At 38.3% G+C, this 12,832-nt stretch overlaps 3 protein-coding genes across 4 annotated transcripts; all 3 read right to left on the reverse strand.

The window, feature by feature from the left end:
• Window positions 1-673: 673 nt before the first annotated feature.
• Window positions 674-2,691, reverse strand: LOC5518478 (histone H2A.V). The gene is made up of 5 exons (XM_001638302.3): window positions 2,536-2,691; window positions 2,287-2,361; window positions 2,068-2,181; window positions 1,266-1,395; window positions 674-937 (listed from the first exon to the last, which is right to left on the reverse strand). Exons 1-5 carry the CDS (start codon window positions 2,536-2,538, stop codon window positions 876-878), a joined length of 384 nt encoding a protein of 127 aa, XP_001638352.1. The 5' UTR covers window positions 2,539-2,691; the 3' UTR covers window positions 674-875.
• A 4,381-nt stretch (window positions 2,692-7,072) lies between these two features.
• Window positions 7,073-8,576, reverse strand: LOC125573786. Its single transcript, XM_048734559.1, has 2 exons — window positions 8,510-8,576; window positions 7,073-7,770 (listed from the first exon to the last, which is right to left on the reverse strand). Exons 1-2 carry the CDS (start codon window positions 8,574-8,576, stop codon window positions 7,073-7,075), a joined length of 765 nt encoding a protein of 254 aa, XP_048590516.1.
• Window positions 8,577-8,918: 342 nt separating this feature from the next.
• Window positions 8,919-12,155, reverse strand: LOC5518403 (protein phosphatase 1K, mitochondrial). Of its 2 annotated transcripts, XM_048734334.1 has the most exons (3): window positions 11,570-11,690; window positions 10,786-10,889; window positions 8,919-10,411 (listed from the first exon to the last, which is right to left on the reverse strand). In XM_048734334.1, exons 2-3 carry the CDS (start codon window positions 10,805-10,807, stop codon window positions 9,834-9,836), a joined length of 600 nt encoding a protein of 199 aa, XP_048590291.1. In that variant the 5' UTR covers window positions 10,808-10,889; window positions 11,570-11,690; the 3' UTR covers window positions 8,919-9,833. The 2 variants fall into 2 exon arrangements, with proteins under 2 accessions (XP_048590291.1, XP_032218993.2); XM_032363102.2 differs by lacking the exon at window positions 10,786-10,889 and having other exon boundaries at window positions 11,570-12,155.
• Window positions 12,156-12,832: the final 677 nt, after the last annotated feature.

Genomic DNA, 12,832 nt, shown 5'->3' on the forward strand with positions numbered 1-12,832 from the left:
GGTTCAGTCATATGGCAATACCGTATATGTAATAAACACCCCCCCTGAGCTTACAAGTTTGTAAGGCACAACCCCTTCTACCAGCTTAAAAACAAACAACATAGGACTTTCATTAGTGGTTTTCAAAATCCCGTGAAACAAAATGTAATTGTTTCAGTGTAATAGTTAAGCCAGAACAAAGAGATTACAGTGTATTAGTACTAAATATTTCACAGGATTTTAGCAACCACTCCAATATAAATCATTTCAATGAATCTTGGGTAAGACTTGCTTGAAACCCTTGCTATAATTTAATGTGATCCTGACTGACACTAGAACCCCACTGCACTTGGGTTTGTTAGATCATTGTAAAGAATACCCCTCCTAACATATAATTTATACATAATTATCCCATTCTAAGAACGAGGTTGTCCTAGACTCACACCACCTTGTGGTTCATCCCCTAAAACAGGTAAGAATGCACAAGACTAGCCCAATTTAGCAACCTATTCTTTTTTTGCAATATTCAAGTCAAGAGTACATCTATCAGTTTCATATGAATTCTTGAACACATGGGCTAAGAAGCTGCTTAAATTGTCTTCAGACAAGCTCTACGAAACATGGCATCAGAGTTGAAGCCACTGTTATCACTTCAATGAAAACAGTTTAGGAGACAGTAAACACAACTCATAAATACAATATGCATGCTATACATACAGCACTGATTTATTGGCACACGATTGCATATCACATAAATACAAAATAAAAATTGACATGATATGACATCATGGTGACTATACTAGAGATGAGTATGCATCAAAATATAGAGTTGCTTGTTGAAAGATAACTGTACAATAATGAGAATAGTTACAGGTTAAAAATAACACTAAGGAAAATCATGTTGGTTTGTTGGCTCCCTTCTTTCCAATTAAACTCTTGTGGATATGGGGGATTACACCTGGAAGCAGAGAAATAGAAGTTAGAACAGAGATAAATACATATAGACCAAGTAAGAACCTCTTTCCACAACGGCATGCCAGGTATAGAAATTCATTACAAACAGGGAAGTTTCTGACGCAAAAATGAAAAGAGTCTAAGCTTTAGCTATGCAGTGGCTTATCATTGCTAGGCAACTGAATAGTTATTGCTACGAATTTAGAAATTGTGGTTATAGTAGGGCAGCCTAACGGATCACTAGACAGATGCTTTAGGCCAAAAACTTATTTCATCTGAGCAGAACCCTTGACTTCTGCATTATATTTACAATCAGGGATATATATACTTACCACCGCCAGCAATGGTAGCCTTGATAAGCGAATCCAACTCTTCGTCTCCACGGATGGCAAGCTGTAAATGGCGAGGGGTGATACGCTTCACTTTCAGATCTTTGGATGCATTACCTGCCAACTCTAGAACCTGAAGAAATAAAGCTTCATTAGCAATAAATTCACAACAATAGATCAAAAGCTCGAATGCAAATTTAGAAGCATATTGCTTCAAGTCCTCGGTGCAGTGTGCAACAAATCATTACCTCAACAAAGATTTAGACAAAAAGGTACGACTGGTCAAATTAGATTTGATTGGCAAGTAATTTGGTATGCAAATTTTCAAACATTGCAAACAACGCCGAAACAGACAAACTCGAAGAGAAATATCTTCTTCCAACCATAAATTGAAAATTATACAACAGGAATTAGAGATAGTAGCAAAGAAGATTACAGATAGAGATAATAACTCTAGGTCTAGTTTTTATGTAGAAGTTATTTCTGTAAACTACAGTTATGGCGGGAAGGATGAAATATCGTTCGAGTAAATTATGAAAATTTGTAGTTTGCAAGTACAAACCCAAAGATAAAGTCAAGATCTAGAGATGGATCTAGTTTACTCGATAATTTGAGCAAGTATTCGGTGTTTGGCAGAGGAAAAGATCGAAAAACCCCGAACAAACAAACGCTCCAAACAATAGATTGATTGCCGCGCAAACTACAACACGAACGTAAAGTGATCTACTACGCGAGATTTCGATGGCAATCCGAATAAAATAACCATAAACTTTACATCAAGCTTGAATTCACACAGTATACTTACTTCAGCGGTAAGATATTCGAGGATAGCAGCGCTGTAAACTGCTGCAGTGGCTCCTACTCGACCGTGACTCGTTGTTCTGTTCTTCAAATGTCTGTGTATACGACCGACGGGGAACTGTAGAAAACGCAATAAAATTACGTCTTCATCATAAACTTACATTCAAACTACGTAGATGGAGTAAATTGAACTCCGACTGACTTAAAATGAAAAGGCTTTTACCTGTAAACCGGCACGGGCTGATCTAGAAACTGCCTTCGCCTTTGCTTTAGAATCCTTTCCGGCTTTGCCTCCCGCCTAAAAAATAAACACAAAAAATTCAGCAAAATGCGACAGAACAGTCGTGAAATACGCAAAAGTAATTTCATAAGAAGATGATGAAAGTATTTAAGATAAAGTATGTATAAAAAGCAAGTCCATTAGATCGAATATATGGAGGATGGAAGTGGATTGAAAATACGGATGACTCACCATTTTTGTAGTTCTGTGTATTCTCTTACCGCCAACAAACGACAACTGAGTAATAGCGCCAAAATGACGCTCCTTATTTTGAACATCCCATAACCAATCATAACGTATGATTTGAATGCATTGACCAATGACAGGCCTGAGTTTTCCCGCTCAAGGCTAAGCACCAAATATGGAAGCATCTTTTGTTTTACCGAAAAAGAAGAATCATGGGTAAAATTACCCAGCAGGGCTTTCGCATAATGCATTTTCAGTTAGAGCAGGTAAGTAATACTTTCCTGGTACTACTTGATATCTTATGAACCAATAAAAAATAATAATTCTGTATTATAATCGATGGAAAACTATGCTAAATTATACTAACTAAACTATAGATACCACAGGTAGCGAAATAGCACAGATCTTTATTTTGAAATTACCACAGGTAGCCCATTTTAGGAAAAAAAAAATGGCATTGGCAAAGGGCCAAAAACTTAACCAGGGGCTCATAAGTAAATGAAAGTATCTAAATTATATGGGTGTTTTTATATGAGTGGGCAAATCAGCCCCCTTACTGCTAGTCATGTGTGCAAGCCCAAATTGCAGTAAGGAATAATTATTTTTTATCTATTATTTATTGTTCACCAAGTGCAAACTAGAATTCAAAGTCATAGTTAGAGGTGGATTAAAATTCATATCGAAGAAGTGAAAAATGAAAGGTTGCATTAGATTGGCTAACCTGTGAGTCTAAAAATAGCCTGCTCCACAAAAATGCTGTAGGCGGGGGGGGGGGGGGGGGTGAATAGGGGTATGTAAATCCGCCGATCCGCTACATTTTTGGAAAAACGTAGGAAGAAACCACCGGACAGCCTCTATCTGCTGGTGTGCGTCGGACCTTGTGGTCTGCGTCGACAGTTGATTAATTAATAAAACCTTTAAAAGAAAAAGTCGACAACAACGCAGATTTATGTTTTTTAGAACGATATTTCGGCAGGCCAATACCTGCCTTCTTCAGGTTATAAATGAGTTACAATGGCATGTTATAGCTAGTATATGTACAAAGTTCATTGATGATTAACTAACAAAAGGTAAAAATAGTAATTGAGTGACAAAGTACAAAGTTCATTGATGATTAACTAACAAAAGGTAAAAGTCACTCAATTACTATTTCAATTACTCAATTACTAGATAAAGCGGTGCTCTATTTGGTAGGTACTATGTGTTTTCAAAGCTATTTTTTGTCAACTTGCAGTGATTTAAGTGCGGTGAAAATGGAAGAGAAAGCCTAATTCGCTGTTTACGGCTGACTTCTAACTACAAGTTTTATCGGCAAACGTCAAGATTTACTTACTTACAGCAAAAATACAAACGACAGTCTCATTCTTATGAGTAATTGAATTAACTTAGGTAATATCAAACACAAGTTTAATGGTAGGACTTACATTGCTCTTGTAAGTGGTTTGTTTGCTTTTCGTTTCTTCGTAGTAAGTATATTTTACGCGTTTTCCCAACTCTACACAAAAAGTGGCCGGTCAAAGAAAACAGGGCTAGTTCTTACTTCTACGCCGACCGGAAAATGCTTATTTGCTTGTCCAGATTCGCAAAAAAATATCTCAAACCAATCTTTTTCGGCGTCGATTGCCGACTTTTTGTGGGACATTTGTGGGACCACATGGCTGTTATTGCACCATCTCTATCCTGATTGGCTATTCGTGCGCGCGTGATTGACATGTGGGATCTATGAATTGTGAAGAGATCCGTGATCTGCCGTACTTCCAAAATCCGCCAATCCGCTGAAATAATAATCAAAATCCGTTATCCATGAGCATTTCGGGGCCGAATCCGCCGATCCGCGAACCTACTTCCCCCCCACCCCCTGTGACACCTACATAATACCAGAATGTGGAAGTTGATTGCCTCTACTTATCATATCAGGGGCGCATTTAGGAGTTCAAAAAAGGGCGGCCGCACAAGGGTTTCAAAAAACAGGGTCCAGATTCATTGTTCTTCCGTGGATTTCCTTATATTTCTGAAAATGTAATATATCTGGAAATAGTGGGGGCCGGGGCGCGTTGGGCCCTCCCTTTTCTTTCAATTCCATTCACATATATTGTAACATAGGGTTATACCATAAAGTACGGTGGCCCAAAAGTGTCACGGCAATAGAGGAAATTCGCGGCAAGATAGAGCAAACTCGCGGCAAGATAGAGCAAACTCGCGGCAAGATAGAGCAAACTCGCGGCAAGATAGAGCAAACTCGCGGCAAGATAGAGGAAACTCGCTCAAGATAGAGCAAACTCGCGGCAAGATAGAGCAAACTCGCGGCAAGATAGAGCAAACTCACAGCAAGATAGAGCAAACTCGCGGCAAGATAGAGCAAACTCACGGCAAGATAGAGCAAACTCACGGCAAGATAGAGCATATGTGGCCAGCGGAATGTGCGGAAATAAATAAATCCAAAATGGCGACGGGAGAAGATGAGAGGACTGTACTGGAATCCCTTTTTTATGATGGATATGAATACAAAGAAATGGTCGAAATGCTTAAAATACAGTATGGTATTGAGATGAGTCTTAGCACTCTCAAAAGAAAGTTAAAAGCTTGCAATCTTTGTAGGAATAACGCCGAATTTGATCCAGTGAATCTCAGACAAATGATACTTGATGTTTTAGATGGTCCTGGATGTTCACAGGGATACCGAAGTGTCTGGCATACTCTTCAACAGAGGGGTGTTCGAGTACCAAGGAGAGAGGTACAAAAAATTATTAGAGAACTTGATCCTGAAGGTGTTGACGAAAGAAAAGCGCACAGGTTGCGAAGGAGAGAATATTTGCCCAGGCCCTAATAAGGTTTGGCATTCAGATGGGTATGACAAGTTAAAGCCGTTCGGCTTCCCTGTACACGGTTGTATAGAAGGATTCAGTAGGAAAGTGATGTGGCTATATGTTACTCGTTCTAATAATTTACCTGACAATATCGGTGCGTATTATCTGGATGCTGTACGTGAACAAGGTGGTTGTCATCTCCAGCTTTGTTCTGACCTAGGTACTGAGAATGGTCTAATGGCCGGTACCCACTGTTTTTTTATGAATGACCCCGACTCACACAAATACGTTCCATCTCCTCGTAATCAGAGGATTGAGGGATGGTGGAGTTTTTTTCGTAAACATTGGGCCTCTTGGTGGATCTATTTATTTAAGGACATGTGTGACAGTGGTGTCTTAAACATGGAAGACCCATTACAAAGTGAGTGCCTATGGTTTTGCTTTGCTGGAATACTTCATGCGGGATTGGATGAAGTAAAAAATAGCTGGAATACTCATTACATCAGGAAATCACGGTTTGATACAGTAGCTGGGAGACCCAATTCCTTATACTTCCTGTTTCAAGTGCAGACATGGATTATGCATACAATCACCTAATTGATCACTCCAATCAGGTGACAAACTACAGTGAGTATTGCCAATATGTAATGAATGGACTCGGCTTAGGCACTCCACAAGGATGGAGGGAGGCCTATAATCTATACAAGACAATAACTCACATAGCGATTCATGGCAATTGATGTTGTGGCCATAAACTATTTTATGTAACACAAATTTACTTGGCTTGGAAACTACACTAACACTTTGACAGAAAACTATGGAAACATCCAAAATAATCCCATATTAAGGACCCTTCCAAGCTAATACTTGGCAAACTTACAGAATTGACAATGTTTTTTTTTTCGATGAATGTGCTTAAAGTATATTTGTTAAAATAACATTTTTTCAAACTAGAATTACTGGTATTGGTTTCAATAATTGCCTCAGCCCTTACAAAAAATTTTACATCTCAAATGTGGCATTTATTTGAGGACGGCAATCGTTCCAACAAATACAGTAGCTCTGCTTAATTTTATAATACAAAACTAAAAAATCAAAAATATTACGCTCTGCTAAAATGCAAAAATATAACTCTGCCAAATGGGGTTTGAGGTGGGGGGTACCCCATTATGGAGCTATATAGGTATGTGCTGCCCATAATGGTATGGCTTTTGAGGTTCTCAACCCTTAAATAGGGTATTGTATTTTTACCTTTTGATATTTAAAAAAACATCCCAGTTCAATCCTTAAATGGGGTGCCTTTAAGTTGTATCAGGAAAAAAATACAACTACCGTTTCCTTTTAATATGAATAGAAGAAAAAAGTGCAAGCATATTAGCTACTGTGTACATACACAGTAACCCAAAGACATGGAAATTGGCAGGGGAACCCCTCCCCCCAACACAACAGGTTAGTTATATAGCTCACAATCTAGGTTCTGTAATATGGAATCTTCTACCTACTATATTTTCTTAAAACACAAACGAGGGTAAAAACTGGAACAACAGTAAACTACATTGGATGTTGTGCCCTTAAGAATATCAAATGTAACTGTACAATGTTTCTAGTGAAACATACTAACATTAACAAAGACTTGTAAAAGTCAAAACAAGGAATTTAACTGGTTTTCCTCATACTGGCTATAGTCCTACTAGTTCCTTCAATTAGAAATGTTCGGATGAAAACTGCTATGCTTCCTATGCTCTTGAAAAGGATTGCCCTTTACAGCAGCCAGTCAGTAAGATATCCTTGAATGATTCACTGGTTAGCATGTGTGCAACCAGAAATGTAACCTCCTTCCCACAGGCACCCACTAGAGGATAGCACACAGTGTGCTTGGGGTATCGTTCTTTACAACAGTGGTCGAACCTCACAGTAATAGACAGGCCCTTTTCTTGATGCTTTTGGCCTGTGAGCCAAACTTGTTCGCATAAATATATGGTTACTCTCTTGTAGTCTGTTACCAGCTCTTCCTTGTATAAATTCAAGGAAAAAAAAACTTTCTTGCCAGTCCCTGGAATGAACTGGGCATGTTGGTTGTCTTCTAGCACCAGGCCATATTCACTCTCTGGGTCATATAAATCATTTCTAAAATTCTGCCATTTTTCCTTAGCCTTTTCGAGTAAGAGAGCATAGGTGGCATTCTGTGGTACTTTCAAGGGGAGTCTTTTCCTCTTCTTCTCTTTCAGCTCTTCCTCATCCTCATCCCAGACTTTTAGCCCTATGCTAATGACAACTTCCTTGGCAGGGTCCTCTTCTACTTTTCTCTTCTTTCCTTTGCCCACAAGTGTGGCCTTGCTTGGCCGACCAAAGGTCGTTTTAAAATTTACATAAGACTTCATCCCAAACTGCTCGTTTGAGACTCCACTTGGTCCTGGCCTTGGCTCTTGTGTATCTAATACGATAGAAAAAAATGTCAAAAACATATGGTTATTGATGGGTAGTGGCCTCCTAACTTCTCTTCCCACAGGAATATTTTCTGGTGATAGATATTACTATCTATTAGTATTTTTCCTAATTCACTGTTCAAGTTTGATCAATTTCCATTATCTTTAAAGGGTTGTAAAAAAAAACCATTCCTGAAAAGCATCTCTGCCTGGTAATTATGAAAGTACCCCCCCCCCCCCCCCTGGAGGAGACTTGCTCGGTCATTGGCAAGTAATGAGAAATTCAGGCTCTACGAAATCCCCTAACTTAAACACAAAAGACGCACTGGTGTGACGACAGACGGTAGATGATGAAACACTAAGTAATTTGCAATTTAGAGTTGATGCCGTTATTCTGTGACTGAAAAAAAGGATTGAAACAGTTTGTAAAGGCTTTAGGCGAAACTAGCAACTGCAACTGCGAATCTGACCATCTTGCACAGCACATAAATTATTTCTGTCGTCTGTCGTCTCTCTTTTCGTTGACAACGTTGATTAAAAAAGAGTGTATATTCTTTGTTCACAAACTATTTAATGGCTATTTCTTGATGGATCCTGTACTCAGCCTGTGCTAGCGAAATAAATGGCGGGAAAATGAAAATATAGATAGTGTGAACTTGGTGTGATTTTCAAGAAAGTTCTAGGTTTTCAGAGCGAAAAATAATCGATCTAGCGACTTAATTCTAAAAAGACATTTCCTTATCTTACCTTTGCCACAGTTGCAGCAAAATTTTGCACCCTGAGGGTTTTCTTTGCCACAGAATGAGCAAAACATTTCCGGTTTCCGGTTCCGCTCGGCTCTTGCCGTGAGAGTTTGCTCTATCTTGCCGTGAGTTTGCTCTATCTTGCCGCGAGTTTGCTCTATCTTGCCGTGAGTTTGCTCTATCTTGCCGCGAGTTTGCTCTATCTTGCCGTGAGTTTGCTCAATCTTGAGCGAGTTTGCTCTATCTTGCCGCGAGTTTGCTCTATCTTGCCGCGAATTTCCTCTATTGCCGTGACACTTTTGGGCCACCGTAATAAAGGCTTTATCAAGCCCCGGGGTGCATAAAAGAGAGGGAGGGGGCGGGGCGGCTCAATTATGGTTAGTCTAGAAATCGACTAAATAAGTTCACACTTGTAACAACAACCTTTTATTATTCTCCATGTATAAATATACATCTAGTTCCCTTGGTGTGTTTAATTGGAAAGTTTATCCAAAGTAAATAGCTTTTTAAAATTTACTGCTAGCAAAGTAAGATAATAATGAATTACCCTGCTTACAGAGGAAAATTTACTCTGCTATCAGTAAAAAATAATTGAACAGTACCACACACACACAAAACAGACTGACTGTTCATGAAATTAAGCATGAACTACTGTAGTATCTGTGAAGCTATCAGGTTTTACTAAATCATGCACATTGCATGTACTTGTGGGAGTAACTCCCATGTGTCTAAATTTACAGAATGAGACATTTTCATGAACCAAGCCTAATGTAAATAAATAGAGATAACTCTTTTACATTTAGTTAAGTAGGAATAGCACATCAAATGTCAAGCATCTGAAAAAGAAAAAAGAAACTTGAAACCCCATGCGTAGATCTTTTTAACTGATAAATTAACTCTTTTAAAATATCTAAGCTGCAAGAAATTAAACAATTATTGAAATTAATAATAGTTTCCTTCTAAACCTACTGAATTATTTTATTTACAAAAAAAATCAACCATATTTTTCCTGATAACTACCCTATACAACATTCACTTTTTGAATTCTCTAAATTTCTAATGTCCCACACATAAATAAGATCAGTGTCAAGAATATCACACACTGAACATGAAAATGAAAAAAATGCTATTCAGGTATTCAAGGTAAAATTGCCCTTTTATTATTATCTTCCTTATTCAATGCACATTCTATTCTCAATGCTGTTTTCTTTGTTTTGTATAAGCTCTCATTTCTGTAAGTTACATCAAACTTTTTTTTTTGTAAATGTGCAGAAAACCAGAATCCACAAAGCTATGATTTCATAATGACAAGCCTAACTTGATTAATCCTAAATACAATTAACTCTCATAACATTGTTGTTCTGGATATGCCGATGACCACAGTACTTTCTCCAAGCCCTCAATGGCACAACGACGGCAGTTACATTGTCATCCGAGCCATATTGCATTGCACAGCATGTAAGGGAGTGTGCCGCCTGCTCCGGGTCCGTACACATACGCACCAGGAAACCAAGCTCATAGCTTGATATAACATCTGAAATGCCATCTGTAATAAGCACAATGAATGCATCTGCATTGTGGTCCACTTTTAGCAGCTTTGTATCAGGTGTAGCAATAACTCCATAAGGCTTCAAGTCGAAGTCCCCTAATGATCGAGTCATCGCAAGCCGTCCATTAACTCTTAGTAGGTCGCTGGAGGTAGATTCTATCCGGCCATTACAACTGAGAATTCTTTGCTGTTCTTCCTCTAAGGAGGGATGGTGATCTCTCGTAATGCAGGAAGTTTCACCGTTACGACAGAGGACAGCACGACTGTCGCCAGTGCTGGCTATAGCAAGGTCTGTGCCATCACGTAACAGGACTACAGTTGCAGTAGTACCACTGCTTAGCTCTGATAGATCCTCTCCTGCAGGAAATGATGAAAGGTTTGTATCATTATTACTTGAGAAAATAAAAGTAGCAATTTTTGTAAGAAGAAAATAAAAACATGCCTTTAGAAAGATTTTCAGGGGCATACAAACAACATTTCAAACCTTTTCTATATAATGCAGTTATGCTATTTTCTATTTAAATCAATTTAAATGTAAGTAAATATTTTCAACACCCTAATCTAGACAGCGAAATCTTTCAAGCTGCTAAATGGTTTAGACTACCGAATGACAAACAGAAATACCAGATAAATCAAAAGTTTCAAAATGGGTCATAGTGAAATACAATTTATTCCACTGTAATGAATAAAACACTATTGTACAAGGCCTGTACAAAATACCTTTGATATACCTGGAGTTCTGTCCAGTACCATAGTTAGATGGGAAAGTGTTTCACAATATCTCACTGGAGATATGCCTGGGTCTCAAAATACTCATCGATTCAATCGATGGTACCTGGATATTTTACAAAAAGTTAGAGACACAACAAGTTTAAAAAACTGATGCATAGATAAAGTTTAGTAGTGAAAGATGACTTATTGGCAAAAATGGCCATATTTTCTTCTCAACTAGACAGTGTAATATGTATAATATTCTAGTAAGAGACAGACCAGCTGATATCTCACCGGGAGGTAACATACTTTTTCCTACTCTATGTTTTACTATGGAATGTCCCTGTGCATTTTAGTTGACAGTTTTCTAGATGTTTTCACTTACTCTGTTTTTTTTTTCGTTACCAACTGGCCAGATACCAAATGGACAGTGCCTAATATGCTTAAATCACAATGAAACCCATGATCTGATTGCGTAAGCATCGTAAACTGCTCTTCATCTTATATTACAAATAAAGAGAAGAATCTAATTTATGCAAGAAAATAGACAATAGCTAACATAGTAAAGAACAATAACACACGAATAAATTAGTGTAATAAGAGGATAAAAATTGTACCGTAGTGTTCGTAGTCTAGGGAAAATAAATTGTTAAAAGGACTCCTATTTAGAACTCTCACTATTATTCTCAGCCGAACAAACCCCGAGTCTTGTTTTTATTTTTAATCTGCAAAGCCAGTGAGACATACAAAGCCAGATTGCTTGCAGGGTTCGATGACTTTCTTTAAAAGAATATGTTTCAATACCTTTTTCCGACACTAGATACTCCAAATGTCTTTTAAGTTCAGTGTCGCACTCCTCGAAAGCCTGCACAAGGATTTTTTCCAAGTCATTTTCGCCGTCACGATGCATCCGCCTTACAATTTCATGCAGTTTGTCATGAGCAAATTCAGCGGAAGAGACGCCTCCATGACCGTCAAACACAGCGAAATAATAAAAGTCTGGATCAAGTTCGAGTAGTTTAAAGCGATCCTCATTCACGAATTTCTTGCCTTGTAGTGAATTGAACCCGACTGAATCAATGGAAACATTGTGAAGGAAGGATTTAGCTTCCGCATCGTGCCACGCTCCGAGATCATCAAACGGAGTCGAAATAGTGTCGTCTCCTCCACTATCACTCCAAAGTCGCAGTGTTTTCGGTGGTTCTTCAGGGAAATTTTCAACCCTTTCCGCCCCAAGACTCGAAGCAAACCTTAGAAAAAGCCCTGGATTTATCTTTTGCGCATTTCTTTGGGCTATTCGTATAGATTTTGGGCCTAAAAGTAGGATACTTCTCCGCCACATTATCCTTCGCTATTCTTGTTTACTCCTGGACTTCGGAACATGATGCAACTTATTATAAATTCATGCATTCACAAAATACGCTCTACGATTGGTTACTATTTATAAATAAAAATTTGATTGGTCAAAAAGCGCGGAAAGCAGTGGGACTGAAATAAACTCATTGCTGATTGGCGAAAAAAGCAGCCACCACCTCCGTCATTCCCATCTTCTATCTGTCTCGAATGCTACAAATACCCGCACGTATTTGATGTTACGTATTACGTGAGACGTAACTTAGAAACTCGAAAGCGTGCCCTGATGCATCAACAACTATTTAAAACGATGGAACTGAAAAATATTTCATGAACAACATGAATAATGGAAATCCAGAATTATATTTTTTACGTGATCGTCATTTTTTACATGACTGATGATCTGTAATTTTCTCTTATTTTCTTCTAAAATAAGTCTGTACCAACTAAGTAATTTTTTCAAGTGTTATCTTATCTGTTAACAAAGACATCATATCCGGCAAAAGAGTGGAGAGATCAAAAATAAAATTCGGGCTGACAAAAATCGCCCACCCGTCGCATAACATTTCTATTGGCCCGTCCCTTACACGAAAATAGACTAATCCTAGTCATTTGCAGAGATGTGAAATTAATCGTTGAATAGACTGAGTTCACAAGTCGGACTGAATGTGATTTTACTAATCTGTGCATTCCAAATTACCTATTAAGCGATCA

The sequence above is a fragment of the Nematostella vectensis genome, chromosome 11 (genome assembly GCF_932526225.1).
Source record: "Nematostella vectensis chromosome 11, jaNemVect1.1, whole genome shotgun sequence".
In the NCBI taxonomy this organism is placed as follows: domain Eukaryota; kingdom Metazoa; phylum Cnidaria; class Anthozoa; order Actiniaria; family Edwardsiidae; genus Nematostella; species Nematostella vectensis.